Here is a 23,588-nt window from a genome sequence, read left to right as displayed (position 1 = left end):
GAAAAGCTGCAGCTCCCACAAACAAGGGGAGGACTGGACTTTCCAGATTTCAGGTGGTACCAATTGAGCTCCTTATTATCTTATGTAGCTGATTGGGTCTCTGGTTAGATATTGAGACCTCCCAAACAAAATGTCCCCTCATCAATCTTTTAATTATGGACAAGATGAGAGTTATTACGGACTATTGTAAAAACCCTATTGTACTAAATACAATTAAAGCCTGGAGGACAATACGCCAAGATGAGGGTAACCTGCAAAAAACCTCCCCTTATACCCCCATAGTGGGAGCATCAGGATTTCAGCCAGGGCTGACGGATGCTACATCTAAAACTTGGGAGTCCAGATGTAGTCTCCTGCTTTGGAGACCTGTTTGATAGGGAGGTTATGATGTTCTTTGAGCAGCTGCACCAGAAGTTTGGACTGCCTAACAAGGACTTCTTTCAGTATTTTCAAATACGAGACTTCATAAAAAAAGACCACATTGATAGTCAATCCTTACAAATCGGATAGGGAAAGGAGAGTGCTATGGGCGATGGGGCGGCCCTCGGTCAGTACTCTTGATCATTCACTATATAATAAGATCTTGAAGGACATGGAATGATTATATAAAATCTGGAATCAAGAATTAGAGATGGAAACCTTTTTAGAAATGTTGGAGGACATCTGGGAAAATGCCAGAAAGATCTCTATTTATAATAGAGATCAGGCTATTCAATTAAAGCTACTTCACAGGGCTCATATGGCACCTGAATGACTCACAAAATTAAAGGCAGGAGCATCCCCAATGTATCCTAAATTTAAAATAGAAGTTGGCACTCTCACTCATTGTCTATGGATATGCCATAAGATCCGTAGATATTGGGATAGAGCAGCGAATACCTTGACAGAGACTTTGGGTATGGAGATCGGATCGGATCCAACATCCCTACCTTTGGACTCTCCAAATTTCCCTCCCCGGATGTATACCGGAGGAAATTATTTACTACCCTCTCCTTTTGGGCGAGGAAAAATATTTTAGTGAATTGGGTATCTGAAAGTCCCCCAGGACTTTCAAACTGGCACAGGATAGTCATGGAATATATCCCCTTTGACTTCCTCACAAATATGGTGCACCAAAAAACGGAATTATTTTATAAACCATGGCAGCCCTTTTTGAACTATATTGACATAGATATTTCAGCTATATTTTCCAGGGCTTTTGTTCAGCTGTGTTAATGGTTGTGGCTGGTTCAGGGGTCCCCGGAAGGAGGAATCTCGTATAAATATGGGTTCTAGTATGACTTGATGTAAATCTATTTTAAGCATGTATCTAGTTATTTAATTATTTTATTTTTTACTGTTAGTAATGTATGATATCCTATTTTATGTTTTAGTTGTTTGTAGAATAGATTAGTAGTTAGTCAGATTTTTTCTTTTATTTATTTAATTTTATATTCATGTTGTTATCATATTGTAAAGTGCTTATATTATTTATATTATAAACCCATACTTGTTTATATTATTTTTGTAATTTTGTAAAAAAATCTTTAAAATTTTCTTTTTTCAATAAAAATACCTATAAAAGAACCAGATTCATCTTCTTGCTTAAACAAATATACCCATGAGTTCTCTTCCCTTGCAATTCTTGCCCCTTCACCTTACTTCCCCGTGAATCTATGGCCTGATCATTAATCACTAATTCCACTGCTAATGTGTCCTAAATGTAAAAAAGAAGTTGGCACTCTCACGCATTGTCTATGGACGTGCCATAAGATCTGTAGGTATTGGGATAGAGTAGCGAATGTCAATCTGTCACACAATTCCACATTTGAATTGTTCTACTACCACAACAACAGAAGAAAGTCAAAACGCAATGGCATTATCTGTCTTCCTTGACCTTTCACTAACACTGACACACATAAGAAAGAGCCAAGGTTAACTTCCTAAGGCACTCTGGAGGGAATGGCAAAATCCTGGAATTCCTCTTTTACCAGCACCATGAGTCTTCCTACACTTCAAAGACTGTAGCCCTTCAAGATGGCAGCTCAACACCATCTCTAGGGCAATTGGAGATGGACAATAAATGCCAGCCAGTCAGTGATGCTTATGTCCCAGGAAGCAATAGAGAACATGGTAAATCAGATACGATCTGACCCAGGGCACAGAAGGTCTAACCTGCTTTTGTGAACTTGGAACATATATTGAATATCCATATTACAAACATTCAGCTTGGACTATTTTTATTTCCTACTTATCGTGCACTGTGAAATTCTTATCCAAAATCTCTCTTGTTATCCATTCAGTGGTACTGCCCTCACCTGGTCCCATTCTTACCTGCTTGATCATAATCATACTGTCTCCAGCAATGACTTATCTTCCCAACCCCCTGCCATTACTTCCAGAGTGCCTTAGGAACCTAACCTTGGCTCTTGCTTATGCGTCATTCATACCGCTGCCCAGTTACATCACATAAAATTAATCTCACAATTCAATATTTGTAACTTAAAATTAATCCTAGTTCTCATTGTCTGTTTAATTGATGCCATTATGACCAGCCTTTATTATTTTCAAATCACCCAGTGTTCTGGGCTGTTTGTTATTATGCCAGCCTTGTACTTTGCTTTTATAAGGGGGTTATTGATAAAATTACTAGATGGAATATTGATGGTTACATGTGTTAGGATTCACATCATACTGTAAAGACAGTGAAAGATACTCTAAATTGCTAACATAAAGTTGCTCTTTAAGTCATTTTTAGCCTCTAGTAAAGGTCATACTTGCCAAGTAAACTGTGCCGTATAACTGACTGGGTGTGACTCCATATGACCTTTAGAGACTCAGGCTTTGTGCCCCTGGACTGCTCTATCATGTCTCAGATTTTCCCCCAGTATCCTGCTTCTGTGGCAACCTCCCATATAGAGCCCTAGGTATGTACAGCATGGAAACAGACCTTTCAGTCCAATTCATCTATACCAACCACATATCCTAAATAACTCTACTCCCATTTGCCAATATTTGGCCCATATCCCTCTAAACTCTTCCCTTTTACGTACCCAATTAGATTCTCTACAGTGTGGAAACAGGCCCTTCGGCCCAACAAGTCTACACCGACCCTCCAAAGAGTCACCCACCCAGACCCATTTCCCTCTGACAATGCATCTAACACTACGGGCAATTTAGCATAGCCAATTCACCTGACCTGCACATCTTTGGACTGTGGGAGGAAACCCACGCAGACATAGGGAGAATGTGCAAACTCCACACAGACAGTCACCCGAGGCTGGAATTGAACCTGGGGCCCTGGTGCTGTGAGGCAGCAGTGCTAACCACTGAGCCACCGTGCCGCCCCATCCAGATGTCTTGTAATTGAACTGGCCCACAGGAGATAGTGAGGACTGCAGATGCTGGAGAGGTCCGAATTGATAAAGTGTGGCGCTGGAGAAAGCACTGCAGGTAAGACAACATCTGAGCAGCGAGAGCGTCAACGTTTCGGGCATAACTCTTTATCAGGATTGGGGAGGAGGAAAGGGGGCTGAGAAATAAATGGGGTGTAGCTACTGGGGGAAAAGAAGGTGGGATGGCGATAGGTCGGCGAAACTAGGGAGGTGATTGTGATAAGTCAGTGCGAAGTGTGGAGTGGATAGTTGGGAAGGAAGATGGACAGGTAGGTCAGGTCAAGAGGGCGGATCTGAGTCAGAGGTTTGGATATGGGATGAGGCGGGATTTGGGAAGATTTGGAAACTGGTGAATTCAATGTTCATGTTGTATGGTTGTAAGCTCATGAAGCAGAAGATGAGGTGTTCCTCCTCCAGTTTGCGGGTGGCCTTGTTTAGGCTGTAGAGGAGGCCCACAACTTGCATGTCATCGGGGGAATGGAAAGGGAGAGTTGAAATGGATGGCCACAGCAAGGTGGGGTTGGTTGAGGCATACAGACCAGAGATGTTCCCTGAACTGTTCTGCAAGTTTGTGCTTGGTCTCTCCCATGTAGAGGAGACAACATCGGGAGCAACGGATATTGTAAATGAGGTTCAAGGGTATGCAAGTAAATCTCTGCTGGATTTGGAATAATCCTTTGGGGCTTTGGACAGAGGTGAGGGGAGAAGTGTGGGCACAGGTTTTGCACTTCTTGTGGTGGCAGGGGAAGGTGCCGGGTGTGGAGAGTGGAGTTAGTGGGGAGTGTGGATCTAATGAGGGAGTAGCAGTTGGAATGGTCTCTACGGAATGCAGATAAGGGTGGGGAGGAAAATATATTTTTGGTGGTGGGGTCTGACTGTAGGCGGTGAAAATGTTGGAGAATGATACACTCGATTTGGAGATTTGTGGGGTGGAATGTGATGACTGGCGATTTCTATCCTTGTTGTGGTTGGGGAGAGTGGGGTTTGAGGACAGAGGGGTGGGAAATGGAAGAGATGCGATTGAGGGCATTGTTGATAACAGGGGATGGGAAATTACAGTCCTGTTAGTAGGAAGACAGATAATGGCGGAGGCAGAGGAATTGCGTTTTTACAGGAGTCGGGGGGTGGGGGGGAGGTAGGAGGAGGTGTAGTCAAGGTAGCTGTGGGAGTTGGTGGGTTTGAAATAGATGTCAGTGTTAGGTCGGTCACCAGAGATGGAGAGGTTGAGGAAGTGGAGGGAGATGTCGGGAACTGTTCAGGTGAATTTGTAGTTGGGGTTGAAGGTGTTGGTGTAGTGGATGAACTGTTCACGTTCCTAGTGTACCAGCCTCCACCACTTCCTCTGGCAGCTCATTCCATTTACCCACCATCCTCTACGTGAAAACATTCCCCTAAGGTCCCTTTTAAATCTTTCCCCTCTCACCTTAAACCTATGCCCTCTGCTTTTGAACTTCCCAACCCTAGAAAAAGACCTTGTCTATTCACCCTATCCACGCCCCTCATGATTTTATAAATCTCTATAAAGTCACCTTTCAGCCTCCAATGCTCTAGGGAAAATAGCCTCAACCTATTCAGCCTCTCCCTATATTAAAACTTTCCAACCCTGGCAACACCCTTGTAAATCTTTTCTGAACACTTCCAAGTTTCACAACACCTTTCCTATACCAGGGAGACTAGAACTGCATGCCTAACCAATGTCCTGTATTGTCGCAACATGACCTTCCAACTCCTATACTCAATGTACTGACCAATAAAGGCAAGCATACCAAATGTCTTCTTCACATCTTTTAGACTTTCCCTGTCAGTAGTGTAAGATGTTGGAAAAGTCTGAGTCAGCACCAACCCCATTACCTAGAATCAACATGTTATTCAATAATAGTGTCCTTATTGTGATTTGAAGTTCTGAAAAATACTTTCATGAGATCATTGGGCATCAGTGGTTAGGCCATTACTGTCTATTTCTATCTGCTGTTGAGAAAGTGGTGAATTTGCACCTTAATTTGAATTGTCTGATCATTAAATTGAAACTGATGATAAAAATCTGGTTTATTAAAATTGCTCAGTTAGCTTAGATTAGTGCCCTTGGGTCCTAGTCTCTCCTACAGGTGGGAACATTTTCTCCATGTCTACTCTATCCAGGCCTCTCCATGTTCTGAAAATTTCAATGAGAACCCATTCATCCTTCTAAACTCCATAAAGTACAGACCCAGAGTCCTCAACCGCTCCTCATATGACAAGTCTTTTATTTGTGGGATCATACTCGTAAAACCTCCTTTGGACCCTCCACCCCACCCCCAAAGCCAGCACGTCCTTCCTTAGATATGAGGCCCAAAACTGCTGACAATATGTCAAATGTAGTCTAACCAAAGCTTTATACAGCCTCAGCAGTACATCTCTCTTCTTGGATTCTAACCCTCTTGAAATGAATGTTAACATTGCTTTTAGTTTCCTAACTGCACCTGCAGGGTGGTATGACCACGATCAGCAACACACGCAAAACCTTTCTCCTGTGGATGGCAATCTGTATATTCAGGTTTAGCTCACTATGGTTTTGGTCCTGTCACTGATCGCTCTTTTCTGGAATGTGCTGCTTTACCTTCTGCCTCTTCAAAGACAATGAGAGCAGACGTGGCCGATTCTGATGGGAACACGATATCAATGATCTCGCCTCCTCCATTCTTGGACCGTAAAAAATGTATCATGAGTTTATCTTCAAGAGTCCGTTTTGAGATACCCGTGGGTAGATCAGATACTTGAATGGTTCTATTCATTGTCAACTGCAAAGAAAACATTTTGTTAAAATCTAACATGAACTCCGCGATTCTCTGCATTACAACAGTGGGTACATTTTGCAAGAACAGCAAACATTGTTTTAACCAGCACCTTATGAACCTACACTCGATAAACCAGCAACAATTATTTCCCTGAAATACCATCTGTTTGCTGTATTATTATGATCTTCGCGATGTCCATGTAGTTGGGAATGTGAGTGAGAAGGTACTCTACCAGTAAGGTTTATTTAAGGCAAAGTTACTTTATTATTTAAGTGACTTGTGCTGTAAATAATGTATGATAGTGACCCCCCACACGTATTATGTTTCTATTACTTACTGTGCTTTTTTTTTACATTACAAGTCCCTCAGCCTTTCTTCATAAGACCTTCCCTCCATCTCAGGCAACATCCTAGTAAATCACCTCTGAACTCTTTCCAAAGCTTCCACATCTATCCTATAATGCGGTGACCAGAACTGTACCCAATACTCCAAATGCGGCCGCACCAGAGTTTTGTACAGCTGCAGCATGATCTCGTGGCTCCAAAACTCAATTCCTCTACTATTGTCGTCCCGTTTCCTCCCCACTCATTCGAAGCAAAACGCTCAGACACAGTATATTTTTACCTCCTTCATCTTTATTCCAGGCCCTGGAGGGAGAGAGAATGCTCCCCCATGTGCACAGGGACATGAGTTCATGGTCTACTCTGGAAGAGCAGTTTCTCAAAGGTATATACAGTCATTTTAAAGGGAGGAGTATCCAGATAAGGCAACGTACATATTGATTGGGTGACCATTACAATCAGCGAGTGTCAATAGTAAAGATTAAGCCATCTGCTGTTACACCATGAATAAGTGGCTTCACGTGAATTCTTTTCACCTTGTTAAACTGACCTTACATACTGAATGCCTCCAATATTGTTAAGTGGCTCTACATAATGAATGCTTTTCCACTTTATTAACTCATTATCCTTGCCTCCAGCACCCCACTGTTAATTGCAAGTTCATATCTGATCCGAGTCATGCTCAGCTGAACCTCTTGTTTCACAAAATTTGAACTTAACTCTTACCCTGCCTGCTTATACCCTATACACATTCTCACTACCAATAAAAGCTAAAACACTGTATGCCCTTTTAATAACTCTATCAACCTGGGTGGCAACTTTCAGGGATCTATGTACTTGGACACCGAAATCTACACTGCCAAGAATCTTACCATTAGCCCAGTACTCTGCATTCCTGTTATTCCTTACAAAGTGAATAACCTCACACTTTTCCACATTAAACTCCATTTCCACCTCTCAGCCCAGCTCTGCAGCTTATCTATGTCCCCCTGTAACCTGCAACATCCTTCAGCATTATCCACAACTCTGCCGACCCTAGTGTTTTCTGCAAATTTACTAACCCATCCTTCTACGCCCTTACCTAGGTCATTTATAAAAATGACAATTAGCAGTGGCCCCAAAACGGATCCTTGCGGTATACCATTAGTAAATGAACTCCAGGATGAACATTTCCCATCAACCACCACCCTCGATCTTCTTTCAGCTAGCCAATTTCTGATTCAAACCATTAAATCGCCCTCAATCCCATGCCTCCATATTTTGTGCAATAGCTGACTGTGGAGAACCTTTTCAAATGCCTTATTGAAATCTATATACACCACATCAACCACTTTTCCCTCATCCAACGGTTTGGTTACCTTCTCAAAGAACTCAGTAAGGTTTGTGACATACTACCTCCCCTTCATAAAACTGTGTTGACTAGCCCTAACCAACTTATTCCTTTCTAGATGATTATAAATCCTATCTCTTATAATCTTTTCCAATACTTTACACGCAACCAAAGTAAGGCTCCCTGGTCTACAATTACCAGGGTTGTCTCTACTCCTCTTCTGGAACAAGGGGACAACATTTGCTATCCTCCAGTCTTCTGGCACTATTCCTGTAGACAGTAACGACATAAAGATCAAAGCCAAAGGCTCTGCAATTTCCTCCCTGGCTCCCAGAGAATCCTAGGATAAATCCCACCTGGCCCAGGGGACTTACCTATTTTCACACTTTCCAAATCGCTAACACTTCCTCCTCGTGAACCTGAATCCCATCTAGTCTAGTAGCTTGTATCTCACTATTCTCCTCGATATCATTGTCTTTTGCCAGTGTGAATACTGACAAAAAATATTCATTTAGCGCTTCCCCTATCTCCTCTGCCTCCGCACACAACTTCCCACAACTATCCTTGATTGGATATCTTTCTCTAGTTATTCTTTTATTCCTAATATACCGATACAAAGCTTTAGGGTTTTCCTTGATCCTATCTGCCAATGACTTCTTATGTCGTCTCCTGGCTCTTCTTAACTCTCTCTTTAGGTCTTTCCTGGCTAACTTGTAACTCTCAAGTGTCCTAACTGAGCCATCACATCTCATCCTAACATTAACGTTCTTCTTCCTCTTGACAAGAGATTCAACTTCTTTAGTAAACCACTGATCCCTTGCCCGACCACTTCCTCCCTGCCAGACAGGTACAAACTTATCAAGGACACGCAATAGCTTTCCTTGAATAAGCTCCATGTTTCAATTGTGCCCATCCCCTGCAGTTTCCTTCTTCATCCTATGCATCCTAAATCTTGCCTAACTGTATAATAATTGCCTTTCCCCTAGCTATAACTCTTGCCCTGCAGTATATACCTATCTCATTCCATCACTAAAGTAAACATAATCAAATTGTGGTCACTATCACCAAAGTGCTCACCTACCTCCAAATCTAACACCTGGCTGAGTTCATTACCCAGTACCAAATCAAATGTGGCCTTGCCCCTTGTTGGCTTGTCAACATACTGTGTCAGGAAACCATCCTGCACACATTGGACAAAAACTGACCCAACTAAAGTACTTCAACTATAGTAGTTCCAGTCAGTAATTGGAAAGTTAAAGCCCCCCCATAAGAACTACCCCGTTACTCTTGCTCCTCTCCAGAATTATCTTTGCTATCCTTTCCTCTACATCTCTAGAACTATTTGGAGGCCTATAGAAAACTCCCAACAGAGTGTCCTCTCCTCTCCTCTCCTGTTTCTAAGGTCAGCCCATACTACTTCAGTAGACGAGTCCTCAAAAGTCCTTTCTGCAACTGTAATACTGTCCTTGGCTAACAATGCCACACCTCCCCCTCTTTTACCATCTTCTCTGTTCCTATGAAACATCTAAATCCCGAAATGTGGTACATCAATGCTGCATCATTAAATGTGCTGCATCAATGGAGAATTTCTGTCTTTTGCGCAACACAGATTATAAGTTTTATCAAGTAGGAGATAGTCAGTGGGTTGGCTCTGATATTTATGTAATTGTCATGATGATGAAACTAATTAGTGTTACTTTTGGGAAGAGGTTTACAGGATCAGAATATTCTTTATTTATCAGTTGATTTACAGTGAGGAACACTACATACTATTCACCTCCTAAGCACTGCCAGTATGATATTACGCATTAAATGATCATAAAAATTAAGAGTTTAATATGACTAATTGAAGCACAGGGTCCTTTGGAATATAACTACATAAGAGATGGCAAGTCTCCGGTATTCAGAATGCAGAGGAGGTTTACCAGGATGTTACTCCAGATGAGGGACTTCAGTTATGAGGTAAATTTGGAAAAGTTAGTAAAGTTCTTCTTGAGATAGGAAAGGTTAAGAGGTAACAAAAAAGACTTGCAGAATAAGAGGTTTTGATTAAGTAGAAAAAAAATTATTATCTCTGGTGAGTGAGTCAATAGACAGGAGTTAGAACTTTAAAATCAAAGGTGAAAGATCTAGTGGAGAGGTGAGAATAGTTTTCATTCAAGAATTGCACTGATCCAGAGTGCGCTGCGTGAAATGAGTATGAAAACTAATTCCATAAATAATTATTAAAGGGATTTGGACTGTCTGTGAAGATGAGTGTCTTAAAGAGTTACAAGGGCATGTGGGACTAAGCATAACATCTCTTTGGGTAACTGGTCTCCTATGGTGAGAGTTTCTTTGATTGCAAATGTTGCTACAATGGTTAATGGTGGCTACAATGACCCCGACATTACAGGTTCTCCTTCCGGTTCTACACTGGTATTCTGGGATGCGATCAAGCCTATTCTATTTGGCAGAACTTGTTCTGACAGGACCCTAAACATAAAATAAAAACAATGATGAAATATATAGCAGGCTGACCAACAGCTGACGACCAACACTGATAAATGAAGGCTCACTACTGCAAACGACCACCTTTTTTTGATGTGTTCTTTTTCTGGATTATTAATCCAAGCTTTTGGATTGTGTACTGCAACAGGATGCTGACTAAGCTATTATGTCCATGTCTCTATCTTCCTCTTCGGTAGACATTCTTCCATTGCAAAGTAATGGGTCCTGAAGTAACCGAACAGTCCGATATTGGATCCACACACGCTACCTGAGGTGGGGTACACAGTGTCTGAAGAGGCTGCTCAGTAGGAGGCTTGGGTTTCTACACATTCCTTCAGCTGTTTGTGTCTGGCCTCCACCTGGGCCTGTCCGAGATGCTCAAAATGATTGGCAGTCTGTGAGGAAGCTCAGAGCACAGAGGTTGCTTTGGAAATCTTGGCTGACCAAGCACAGCTGATCGACTGTTGTCAGCATCTCGACACTGGGGTCATTGGTCTGAGAAAGGACAGTGATTTTGGAGTGCATTTCCTGCCAGGGATTTGAAAGATTGTTGCAAAGGCGATTTTCAACGGGATTGACCATGTCTCTGACACATCCAGGAGAGGGGGATAATGCTGTTGCTCTGTACTCCAGCAGCTTGGTGCTGGGCTTTAGGTCTCTGTCATCAGCTGCTCTGTTCCATGTAGAAGAGACAGTGGGGTGGCCAGGTAAGCCATATTGCTCTCCAGAACTGTTCAAACAGTCCAGATAAGCCAACAGCAATCGCTGATTAGAATACAGGTTAATCATCAATACAAATATGTCACATTACAACATTAAGGGGTGGTATTGTCACTAGTCTATTAATCCAGAGACCCAGATAATGTTCTAGGGAAAGAGGTCAAATTCCAATGGTAGAAGTTGAAATCAAAAGAAAATCTGGAATTAAGGGTCTACTTACACCGCCAGAGGAAAAACCATCAGGTTCACTAATATTCAGGAAACTGGCCTACACGTGACTCCAGGCCTACAGTAATGTGGTTGCCTCGCAACTGCCCTCTGGGCAATTAGGGGTGGGTAATAAATGCTGGTCTGGCCAAGTGATGTCTACAATCATAAAAAAGTAACATAAAAATCTGCAAGTTAACAGCACTCTTCCGGAGCAGAATGAACTCACCTCCTGGGTTGAACAGGACTTGGGACCAACATGGACTCAGGACTGGGATCTTCACTCTCCGCTGGCGAGGCCGCACCCGCTTACAGCAGATCCATCTGGAATGGCCGCAGGGGGAAAAAAAGAGACTACAATCAATCTTACCAGACCGTTTACTGGGCGCCGTTGCTTGTGTGCCAAACTGAAAGTACAGCCCATCCCCCTGCCCCATGGGTGTCTCCACGTCCCCTATGAAGAAGTCTTTCTCCTGCTGAAGGAAGACCATGGTTGGTTTCCGCCTCTTTCTGCCCCCGGCTGGACCCACTCTGAGGGTGTTCCTAGTTCAAACTTCTGCCGAAGTCGGAAAGGCATCAGATTCACTACCTGCTCTGCTGTTTGTGTGTCAGTCCCCTCGGGTCGGCACCCAAAACAAAGAGACCAACGTAAACGCAACTGGAAAGTGAAACGAAAGTGAAACTCCTTGAGATTCAATGCCCGCTCCCCGCTCAAACTGATTGCGAGCGCTCCTCCCCAGCTCAACCTGGGAGCCTACAACACACTCCGTCCCGTCGGCTCACTCAATCCACTGCCATTCTCTGAATGTTCACTCTATCTTTTCTTTCCTAACTCAAAACAAACATCACAAATAAGCAGGCAGCGTGCCATCCTTCTCCCTGGCATCACAGGGCATTGAGACCCAACCCAGCTCTGTTACCTTGGGAGTCTTGAGAAAGTTAGAAAGAGCCCCCCAGGAGACGCCTCTGAGCAACAACAGAGAAAAATAATTGGGGCAAAGATTTAATGATTTCAGTTTTTGAACACGTGTGTCTTTGAGTCACAAGGATGGGTGGAGTGAAGACTATAAGGGGCTGAGACTGCAGGTTGGAGACCATCTTTTATAGATGGGATATGGGCATCACTGAATCCTGAAGACCTGAAATGTTGATTTCTCCATCTCCTGATGCTGCCTGGCTTGATGTGTTCTTCCAGTCGTCTCCTTGTCTATCTTGGCTTCCAGTATCTGCAGTTTTATTTTGTCTCGACCGCCAGCAACTGGCTGAGTGCCACATTGCAGTGGGTCTGGAGTCACTTGGAGCCTGGTAAGGATGATAGAGTTCCTTTCCTAAAGGACATGAGTGTACATGGGGCTTTTACAATAATCAATGGTAGCTTCATGGTAGCCATTGTCTAGATTAGAGTGGTGCTTGCCCGAAATGTTGATTTTCCTGCTCCTTGGATGCTGCATGACTTGCTGTGCTTTTCCAGCACCACTCTAATCTAGACTCTAGTTTCCAGCATCTGCAGTCCTTGTTTTTACCTCATGGTAGCCATTACTGACCATAATTTTGTTAACTGAACCCCAAGCCCCAGACCAATTAGCCCCATCCCCTGGGTTACTAGTCCAGTAACATTGCCACCATGTCATTGCATTTACACGAGGATCCCTCTCAGCAGTATATCCAATCAGAATTTGCAATCATTGTTGAGAAGTGGGGAAAACTTTGAAACCAAAAAGAAGGGTATTTGACTTACCATTGTGGGTGGGGAACCTGATAGATGACAACGGAGAGGGTGGACCAGGAAAATCAGCTGTTACCTGAGGCTGTATAGGCCAATGTCTGTGATCTGCCACTAGGGAGGGACAAGGCAAGGAGCTGAGCTGTCACTGAAGTACAGATGGAACTCTGCATGGTACCCAGTTGATGGACAGATACTATATTTCTAGTCATTTAGGATAGGTTCATTCACTACCAACATCCACCATACTTTATTCTGAGGTAGTTTTCTTTATCCTTAGGTATTTTTCTTCTTGTCCTTCTCATTGTTCCTGGAGTCTGTGGCCATATCCCTCATGCTCTGGCTGCAATGCCATTAACAAACTGGGGTTTACCATTGAACGTAACCTGAGCTAGCCGTATAAATACTGCAGCGAAAACAGCAGATCAGAGGCCAGCAATTCTGTAGAAAATAACTCACCTCTTGTCTCCCCAGTGTCTGTTCACCATCTACAAGGGAGAAGTCAGGAGTGTGATGGAATACTCTTCATTTGCCCAGAAGAGTCTGGCTCTAACCAAAGCAGCCTACTTGACACCCCAACTAAACGTTTACTGCCCCTACCACTGACACACAGTGACAGTAATGTCTACCCTTTATAAGACACATTGCAGTAAATCACATGTTGCTTTCAATGACACCCTTCACATCATGGCATCTGTTTCATAATATAGAAATTCCTAACAACTTAATGTTGCTGTTACATTGGATCTACCCATTCTATATTCTGTGTCACAGACAGTTATGGGTGGAGAAATACTTGTCTAGTTTTCCAAGGGAGGACATGTAACTGTACCAGCTCCCGAAGGTCCTAGTCATTATCCCTGACCAAATGTTGTCATATTAATTGCTCTCAGTAAATTCACCATTTTGTTATCTCTTCTGTAAATATTCCCCAGTGGTGTACCCTCCACCATTAATCATGACACAGGCCTAAAGCAAAGCGAAGACAAAAGAGATTGGTGGCATAACCAATGGATCACAAATATCAGAAGGTACCTGAGTGGTTACCTGGGAAATATTACAACATCTATCATCTAGAAGAACAAGGGCAAGAGACACATAGGAACACTAGCACTTACAAGTTCCCCTCCAAGCCACATACCAACCTGACTTGGGATAATATATCATTGTTTGTTCTATCATTGTTATTGATCCTGGGAAAAATCCTGGACCTCCTTCTGAACTGCACTGTGAGTTCCCCTCCGTCAGATGAACTGCAGTGCTTCAGGAAGGCAGCTGACCTTAACCATCATCTCGAAGGTGTTTGAACTGAATAACAGCCCATTGGAAAGGTACATTCTTATAAAGATTTCCAATTCTAGAACCACACTTCAAACAGTACCGTCTCCTTAATATAATCTCAGGATTCTAAAGAGCTCCCAGAGCATTTTGTCTGTGTGTGTGTCTGTGTGTGTGTGTCTGCAGAGTGGGGGGTTTGATGGGGGAGATTGGGGCAGGGAAACACACATCATTTTCCTGCTGCCACAGAAATTAATTTTTACAAGTGAAGGCTCTCCTTTCTCACCACTAACTGAGATTGTTAAGTGGTCAATTAACAATGACGTAAGGACCTCTACATCATACCCTCAAGATCCATTTCTAGTGGATAAGAATGGTCTTACGGGGAACATTGGTATCCTGGCTGTCCTGTAAAACAGTGAGGCCTAGCAGACGGATGAAACATAGAAACATGGAAGATGGGGCAGGAGTAGGCCATTCAACCCATTGAGCCTGTTCTACCTTTCAGTATGATCATGGCTGATCATCCAGCTCAATACAATATTCCCATCATCTCTCCATATCCTTAATCCCATTAGTCACAAGGGCTATATCTACCTCCTTGTTGAAAACACGATGTTTTGGCCTCAGCCACTTTCTGTGGTCATGAATTCCATAGGCTCACCACTCTCTGGGTGAAGAAATTTCTCCCCATCTCAATCCTAAAAGCTTTACTCCTTATCCTTAAACTATAGTCCCTGGTTCTGGACTCCCTGTCACTGGGAACATCCTTCCTGCATCTAACCCATCTATTTCTGTAAGAATCAGAGTCATTGAGTCATATAGCATGGAAACAGACCCTTTGGTCCAACTTGTCTGTGCCGAATAAATGTCCCAATCTGACCTAGTCTCATTTTCCAGCATTTGGTGCATAGCCTTCTAACGACTTCCTTTAATATACCCATCCAGATGTACCAACCTTCGCCACTTTCTCTGGCAGCTTGTTCCATACATGCACCACTCTCTGTGTGAAAATGATCCCCCTCAGGTCCCTTTTAAATCTTTCCTCTCTCACCTATGCCCTCTAGTTTTGGACTCCACACCCTAGTAAAAAGACCTTGGCTGAACACCGTATCTATGCCCCTCATGATTTTATAACCCATTATATAGTCACCCCTCAGCCTCCGACGCTTCAGGGAAAAAAGCCCTAGCCTCTCCCTGTCCCCCAATCCCAGGAAAATCCTTGTAAAATTTTTCTGCACCCTCTCAAGTTTAACAACATTGTTTCTATAGAAGGATGACCAGAATTGTCAGCAGTAGTCTAAAAGTGGCCTCACCAATGTCCTGTACAGCCACAACATGACGTCCCAACTCCCATACTCAATGTTCTGACCAATGAAGACAAGTGGGCTAAACACCTTCACCACCCTGTCTACCCTCACTCCACTTTCAAAGAACTCAACACCTGCACCCTGAGCTCTCTTTGTTCGGCAACACTCCCCAGAGTTCTACCATTAACAGTATAAATCCTGCCCTGCTTGCTTAACCAAAATGCAACACCTCAACTTTATCTAAATTAATGCAACATCTCATCTGCCACTCCTCGCCCCATTGGCCCATCTGATCAAAATCTTGTTATACTGAGATAATCTTCATTGTCCACCACACCACTTATTTTGGTGTCATCTGCAAATTTACTAACCATATCTCCTATCTTCACATCTAAATTATTTATATAAATGATGAAAAGCAGTGGACCCAGTACCGATCCTTGTGGCACATTGCTGGTCACAGGCCTCCAGTCCATAACTGAGACTCCCCCCCCAAGATCCCAGTGAATACAATCCTAACTGACTCCATCTCTCCTCAGTCCTGCCAACCCCAGAATCAATTTGGACAACTTTCATTGCACTCCCTCAAGAGCAAGAGCAATCTTCCTCAGATAAGGAGACCAAAATGCACACTGTATTCCAGGTGTGGCCTCACCAATGCCCTGTGTAATTGCAGTAAGATATCCTTTTCCTGTACTCTCGTTAAGAATGCCAACATACTTTGCTGTCTTCATTGCCTGCTGCATGAGCATGCCTACGTTCAGCAAACGATGCACAAGGACATCCAGGTCTTGTTGAACATGCCTCTCTCTCCATTTACAGCCATTCAGAGAATGGGAAATGTGCATACCATCCTGGACTCTTGTTTGCCACAGAAATGCCTATCTATTGCTTTTACAATTGAATCCCCCATGACTATTACAATGGCCATGACACCTCAAAAAACAAACCAGAACATTCCACCCTCAGATTCAGCTGCAGGAACTTTTTACTTATGTTTAAGGCAGGGATTGATAGATTTCTAACTACGTGGTATATAGGATTATGGGCATGGGGTAGGCAAAATACATTGAAGTGTTTAATCAACTATGAAGGTATTGAAAAGAGGGGCAGACTTCACCCCCTACTCCTACAGGGGACAGTGCAGATGCTGGAGATCAGAGTTGAGAGTGTGTTGCTGGAAAAGCACAGTGGGTCAAGCAGCATCTGAGCAGCAGGAAAATCAGTGGGTTTTTTTCGATTTTCCTGCTCCTTGAATGCTGCCTGACCTGCTGTGCTTTTCCAGCAACACACTCTCAACCCCTACTCCTACACCTGTTCCTGTCTCCCAATGTGTGAGATGCAGATTCTGGCAGTGTCTTTCTTCTGTTCCTTTTTATGCAGCTGTATAATTTGTAGAACCTTTAAGTGTTCTGACTGTGCAGTCCAAGACTGGAAACTTTGAATTACTGATGCCCATACTGTGGATGCATTCGTGCCCTGTGAGAGCTGGGGAAACAAAACTTATTTTCTTTAATATTATAGCTTAGCTAGGTGGTTTAAGAACTGAAAATTGCAGAAGTACTCATCCAAGTTCACATCAGTGGATTGAAAAATGGAATTAAAATTTCAGGGTGATGATCATTAACTAGAACTGATTAGGTAGGAGTTTGAAGCTGAGGATAAAGGAATACAGAAACATGACAAGCACATAGAATTGGATATACTGCTTGTGTGGAGGATAAACACCAACATGGGCTGTTTGAGCTTACAAAAAAACCTGTCTCCATGTAGGAATATCTATGCCATTCTGGTGAAGTGCAGATTTCTCACTTCTTTCCTGTTTAGCTTTCAGATCTCTCTTGTTACAGTGACAGGCAATATAAATCGGTTTTGGCATGCCAAGACCAATAAAAATTATAGGTTCAGTTTTTGTCCTTTGTGTCTATTTTCTTGCCAAGGTTGGGTGTTTTATTGCTTCTCTGGTTTTTACTTTCCTGCCATTGTTCTTTTCGTGTTTGCATATTATCAGCCTCTCTCTGGATAATAGGAAAATGGTCAGCACGCTCTGTGAGAGAACAATGAGAATAGTTCCTTTCAACAGTACAATAATGATCCCACATTTACTGTGCGCTGCTTGCTTCTGTGAGCATTCAAAGAGTATTTTCAACAAAGCAACAAATGGATTTGATGATTTGGAGATGCTGGTGTTGGACTGGGGTGGACAAAGTTAAAAATCACACACCACCAGGTTAGAGTCCAACAGGTTTAATTGGAAGCACTAGCTTTCTGAGTGCTGCTCCTTCATCAGGTGGGTGTGGAGTATAAAATCATAGGACACAGAATTTACAGCAAAAGTCTACAGTGTGATGTAACTGAAATTATTCATTGAAAAAGACCTGGATTGTTTGTTAAGTCTCTCATCTTTTAGACTTCTTGTAGACAGGGAATGGAGGGATACAGTCCATAGAGAGGCAAAAGGTTTTTAGTTCAGAAAGGCCTCATGTGTTGGAGAATGCTTGGTCGGCCGAAGGTCCTGTCCCTGTGCAGTACTGTTCTCCAGTCTTCGGAAGGGTCAGAGAGTGGAATGAATTTAGTAAAGGGGGTAATAGCCTAGGGCTGAAGACATGTGGAGCTCAGAGATGCACATTTTGCTCTCTTTTGCCCCCACACAGAAAATTAAATGAAAAGGTAAGTGCTTTTTTGGGCATGATCGGCCCAATATTTCTTCTTTGCAATGAGGAGCCAGTTCAGAGCTCTAATTTGAGTTCAGATGCACCATTGGGATTCAATATAATGTATTAGCGAAGGTTCTCACTGCTTTCCACCTGGGTGTCTGTTTCGCCTGTTCAAATGTATGTATCATTGGCAGTTTTGATTTTTGGAAGTTGCATGTTCATTTCTCTTTGGTTGAACATTAAAAATGATCGGAAGTACATGCAAGGGACACTTGTATCATATTCCTCATTCTTCAGAGGCTAATGTGAACGGATCTGGATACTCCATTAATCCAAAACATTTCCACCGATAATCGTATGAATGCTGATCTTGGTCTTGTTTTGATGAATTAATGAAGAGAGCCTATTTTGATTGAACAAGGAACAGATAAAACACCACAGATTTCTGTAATTGTCTTTTGTTACTACCAGACTTGTTTGTTTATTTACAATGTAAGCAATAATTTGATAGAATCATCATTCTATCACTTTCTGAGGTGTTGAGAGATCCCATGACACATGAAGTCAGCAAAAGATGGTAAAGAAGGGCTTCAGTTCTACAATTTGTGAGATTACTAGGTATTACACACATGACATCAGAATCTAACTCTTAAGGAATGAGGCCTTGATGACAAAAGTGACCAGCTGCACAAGAAGTAATAGATGTGACACCCAGCTTCAGGACTATCAAACCTTCACAGTTACACAAAAGTTGTGTTGTCAAACATATGTGGGTCTGAATTCAAGGCCAATATAAGACCATATTGCCTGAGGTGTCTTTATATTCAATCAAACAGCGCTTCCACCTTCCTCACTTTATAAAATTGAGTTTTCTTTTCTGCAAAGGTAATATAAGAAATGCAAAGAAACTCTTACAAGCAGCAAAAAATTAAAAATAAGTTAAACTTATTCATTCAGAACTGGTAGATATGAAAGATGCTACATCAAAGCATTATAATGTGGGAATGTTTTTGATGGCATGAAAAGCTGTTGTTGGAATTTAAATTTAGATTGAATGGATCGTGAAATAATAATTCCAATAAACGAAGAGACAATTCCATCCTTTTCATAAATAAATTAACCCTTTAATAAACATTCCATGTGTCAGCAATGGATTCCTTTTACAACTACAAGGAATTGCGCAAGTGTGATATGAGAAATTTCTTCAGGTGTAACTGACAGTGAAACTTATGGGTGATAATGTGATTGAATGTTGTTGTGTCTCAAGAGTTGAATCATTTATCAAAGTTTTATTGTTACACAAAATATTCTGCTTGATGTTTGACTGCTTGACATCAAATAAAAACCTAATGACTCAAAGACCACATGTGAGCAGAAACGTCTTTTGTACAAACACGATAAAGAAGCAATAAAAAAAGGACGTTCTGTGAGTTTTTTCAGACAATGGATGATACAGCAGTTGGATTGAACAGATGGAGCCAAATTTATTTAGCCAAATTTAGCCAAATACAGGCCAAAATTATTTAGAAAATAGTCAACTTAAATCCAAGAATGATTTTCTTTGAAAGGTCCCTTAAGTATCAGAATTATCCTATTTATGTTTGTGCCAGTATTTCTATCTCTAGAGAATATAAACAAGATACATATTAAATACAGAATAGTGCATCATTCCGAGACAAATTGGAAAAGGTCACAAAATGAATTTTAAGAATCCTATCTTTAGGCAAATTAGAATACAGGTAAGATTCCATTTAGAAGCAAATATTGTCACTAATTGAATGCAAGATTGATCAAACTCAAATAACATATATTGTACTATTACTCTTCACACAATTTGTCTGCATCAGTGGATGATAAGGTCCTTTTTTTAAAATCTAGTTTGATTCCTGTAATGGGATTTGGATCAGCTGTGCATTCCAGGATAGATCTGGATTGATTTGCACTCCCTCTACAGCTGCATGTCTGCATGTCAAATCATACATATTACAGAAGGTACTAAAAAGGATAAAAGAGTGACTGGGGAAGAGTCGAAGGGAGCAGTAATGTTGTCTGTCTTTTGGTCTTTTTCCACCCTCCCCCATTTGACTTATTTAAAACGATTGCATTTCTGACTTTTTCCAGTACTGTTGAAAGGTAACAGATGAGAAACGTTACTTCTCTTTCTTTTCCCACAGACACTATCTGACCCCCCCCACCCTGAATGTTTTCAGAGGTTCCTGTTATGATCTAAACGATGTCAGAGATAGCAATTTCAAAATTACTTAATTTTTTTTAACAGATGCCACCCTTGGCAGAACATCAAAGATGCAGCCCGGATTTTGAAAAGTGGAGCATGTACAAATTCCACATGAGGAAGTGCTACTTTTCAATATCTGGATTGCTCCAGGCCCATTAATAACTCAGCTACTGCAGCCTGGGGCACTGAGACAGAGTCTGCTCATGCAGCTTTGAAACAGAAATGGCCTACTCCTATTTTCTATGTTTCTGTGCAACTGATGTGGTGACGACCACAAACACAGGATGTTATTGAAGGAAAACACCAGTCCTTAGTGTCCGAGGCTTTGATAGCAATTGTAATCAAAGTTAACATGAGTTCAACAGAATTACTTGTATCAAATAGTCCACCTCTTTAACTAAACATGATCTTGACTCTTAATGTTTATTGTCATTTACTCTATGTGTATGAATGGATATAACCTAATGGCATTTCGCGGTTATCAGAGGGAGGGTGATGTTCTGAGATCCACAGTTGGGCCAGTGTGTTCCAGTTTGTAGTCTCTGCTTTTCTGTCAGTAACTACAGAGCAGGAGGGTGTAAAGTGCTACAAAATGGTGGGGGGGGGGTCTGATTATCATTCCACGCAGTTCCATGGCCCAGGAGTGTTACACCAAACATGGGATAAGAGTGTCGCGCAGAATGATAATTATCATGGTAGCTCTTATGCTCCTCCTGACTGGGGTTCCTAGAAGCACTGGTTACAATCTAAGATCAGAGGATTCACCTGGCAACTGACTGCGGCAGTAATGGGAAGGTGAAGGGAGATCCCTCAGTCTTGGATCTGTGAGTACCACTGATGAAGGGAAGACTAAATATCTCACCTATTTTAATTTCAAACTACCTCTACTAAGATTTTACTGGAAGCTAACTAAAAAGCAGAGTTCGGTTTGGTTACCACATTGTCTAGATAGTTAATGGGTAGAGCAATTAATCACGCTCAGTACATAGCAAATCTTAATCCTCTTTTTCACTATCTGTCTCAAAGCAGGCAATTGCACTTTTTCCCTTGGGAACGTATCTAAATGCATCCACCTCGCCGCCTCCATTACTGGGTTTCTGGAAGTGTATTTCCAAAATATCCTGTAAGATTTCTTCATCCATTAAATCCTCAATTCCAGTAAGGAGGGCACTCCTTTTAGAAATGACCTCCTGTACCTGAGGGTAAAACAGAGAACAGCAGGATATTTTAACAAAATTGAAATACTTCCAATGTTAAAAATCCAGACAGCAAGCTAGAAATATTTAGCAAGTCAGGCAACATCTATCAGAAAGGAAGAATAGCAGATTGGAATAACTCCACAGAGGCCGGTATCCCATCACCAAGTCACCCTTTATCTACATGTGGAGCGTCCTTGACACTGATCCAGCTCCCACAGAGCCAGCTCTCAGCGTGAACAGGATGTTTGACACTACTGTTTATATCTGTCAGCCAGGGCTCCCTGACTGGATCAGATTAAAAACCCCAATCAGGGAACTCATATTCTAGCAAGTCCATGTGGCTAAGCTCATTACAATCTCTACAGATATATTAAAGATGAATCATGTAGTTAAAAAGGTAACAGAGTGACAAGAGGGGGAAAAGGGAGGTGTGATTACAGGATGATTTGTGCAATGCTTGTATGGACAATGGGAGAGAAGGAAATGTACAGACTGAAGAGGAGACAATGAGAGAAATAACAACAGAAACACATACACAATACTGAGTTACCTTTATTCACCAAAAGAAGAAAGTGACTTGGGAAAAACCATCAAAGTAGAGGAGGGTCCAGTGGACCAGGACAGTGAAGATTAACTTGAGGAATGAACCTGAACAATGTATTGTAAATATTACTCCTGTGTTACTGGATCACTGTGCTGGGACTATTATTCCCATGCTTCCAGAACACTGGGTTGGGACTGTTATTCCCATGCTCTCGGAACACAGGGCTGGAACAGTTACTCCCTGTTCCTGGATCACTGTGCTGGGACTGTTACTCCCCAGTTCCTGGATCACTGTGCTGGGACTGTTACTCTCGTGTTCCCAGATCACTGTGCTGGGACTGTTACTCTCCAATTCCTGGATCACTGTGCTGGGACTGTTACTCTCATGTTCCCAGATCACTGTGCTGGGAATGTTACTCCCATGTTGCAAGATCACTGTGCTGGGACTATTACCCCCGTGCACCCACATCACTGTGCTAGAACTGTTACTCGCGTACTCCCGGATCACTGTGCTTTGTCGGTTATTCCGTACTCTGGGATCATTGTGCTAGGAATGTTACTCCTGTGCTCTAGGATCACTGTGCTGGGACTGTTACTCCCATGTTCCCGGATCACTGTGCTGGGACTGTTACTCCCATGTTCCCGGATCACCGTGCTGGGACTGTTACTCCGGTGTTCCCGGATCACTGTGCTGGGACTGTTACTCCCATTCTTCCGGAACACTGCGCTGAGACTGTTACTCCCGTGCTCCCGGATCACTGTGCTAGGACTGTTACTCCCCTGATCCCGGATCACTGTGCTGGGATTGTTACTCCCCTGTTCCTGGATCACTGTGCTGGGACTGTTACTCCCCTTTTCCCGGATCACTGTGCTGGGACTGTTACTCCCCTTTTCCCGGATCACTGTGCTGGGACTGTTACTCTTCTGTTTCTGGTTCACTGTGCTGGGACTGTTATTTCCTTGCTCCCGGATCACTGCTGGGACTGTTACTCCCGTGTTCCTGGATTACTCTACTGGGATTGTTACTCCCCTGTTCCCGGATCACCGTGCTGGGACTGTTACTCCCGTGTTCCCGGATCACTGTACTGGGACTGTTACTTCCTGATCACTGTGCTGTGATTGTTACTCCAGTGTTCCCGGATCACTGTGCTGGGATGCTACTCTCGCGTTCCTGGATCACTGTGCTGGGACTGTTACTCCCGTGTTCCTGGATCACTGTGCTGGGACTGTTACTCCCCAGTTCCCAGATCACCGTGCTGGGACTGTGACTCCCGTACTCCCTGATCACTGTGCTGGGACTGTTATTTTCATGCTCCCAGATCACTGTGTTGTGTCTTTTATTCCATACTCCGGGATCACTGTGCTGTGTCTGTTATTCCATATTCCAGGATCACTGTGCTGTGTCT

General features: G+C 42.6%; 2 protein-coding genes across 5 annotated transcripts in view; both read right to left on the bottom strand.

Moving 5' to 3' along the window:
* LOC140465786 (uncharacterized) overlaps positions 1–11,947 on the bottom strand; it is a 45,787-nt gene extending 33,840 nt beyond the window's left edge. For all 3 annotated transcript variants that reach the window (XM_072561551.1, XM_072561550.1, XM_072561552.1), the window contains exons 1-3: positions 11,826–11,947; positions 11,466–11,560; positions 5,971–6,151 (exon numbers count right to left, since the gene is read on the bottom strand). In XM_072561551.1, coding sequence (XP_072417652.1) covers positions 5,971–6,145 — 175 coding nt within the window. In that variant the 5' untranslated portion in view covers positions 6,146–6,151; positions 11,466–11,560; positions 11,826–11,947. The remainder of the gene's footprint in view (positions 1–5,970; positions 6,152–11,465; positions 11,561–11,825) is intronic.
* A 6,739-nt stretch (positions 11,948–18,686) lies between these two features.
* Positions 18,687–23,588, bottom strand: part of ifi35 (interferon-induced protein 35) — a 37,823-nt gene continuing 32,921 nt past the window's right edge. For both annotated transcript variants that reach the window (XM_072561548.1, XM_072561549.1), the window contains one exon: positions 18,687–21,636. In XM_072561548.1, coding sequence (XP_072417649.1) covers positions 21,436–21,636 — 201 coding nt within the window. In that variant the 3' untranslated portion in view covers positions 18,687–21,435. The remainder of the gene's footprint in view (positions 21,637–23,588) is intronic.

Source organism: Chiloscyllium punctatum, chromosome 42, assembly GCF_047496795.1.
Source record: "Chiloscyllium punctatum isolate Juve2018m chromosome 42, sChiPun1.3, whole genome shotgun sequence".
Taxonomy (NCBI): domain Eukaryota; kingdom Metazoa; phylum Chordata; class Chondrichthyes; order Orectolobiformes; family Hemiscylliidae; genus Chiloscyllium; species Chiloscyllium punctatum.
The sequence above is the reverse complement of the archived record's forward strand: the minus strand, read 5'-3'. Positions and strand labels throughout refer to the sequence as shown.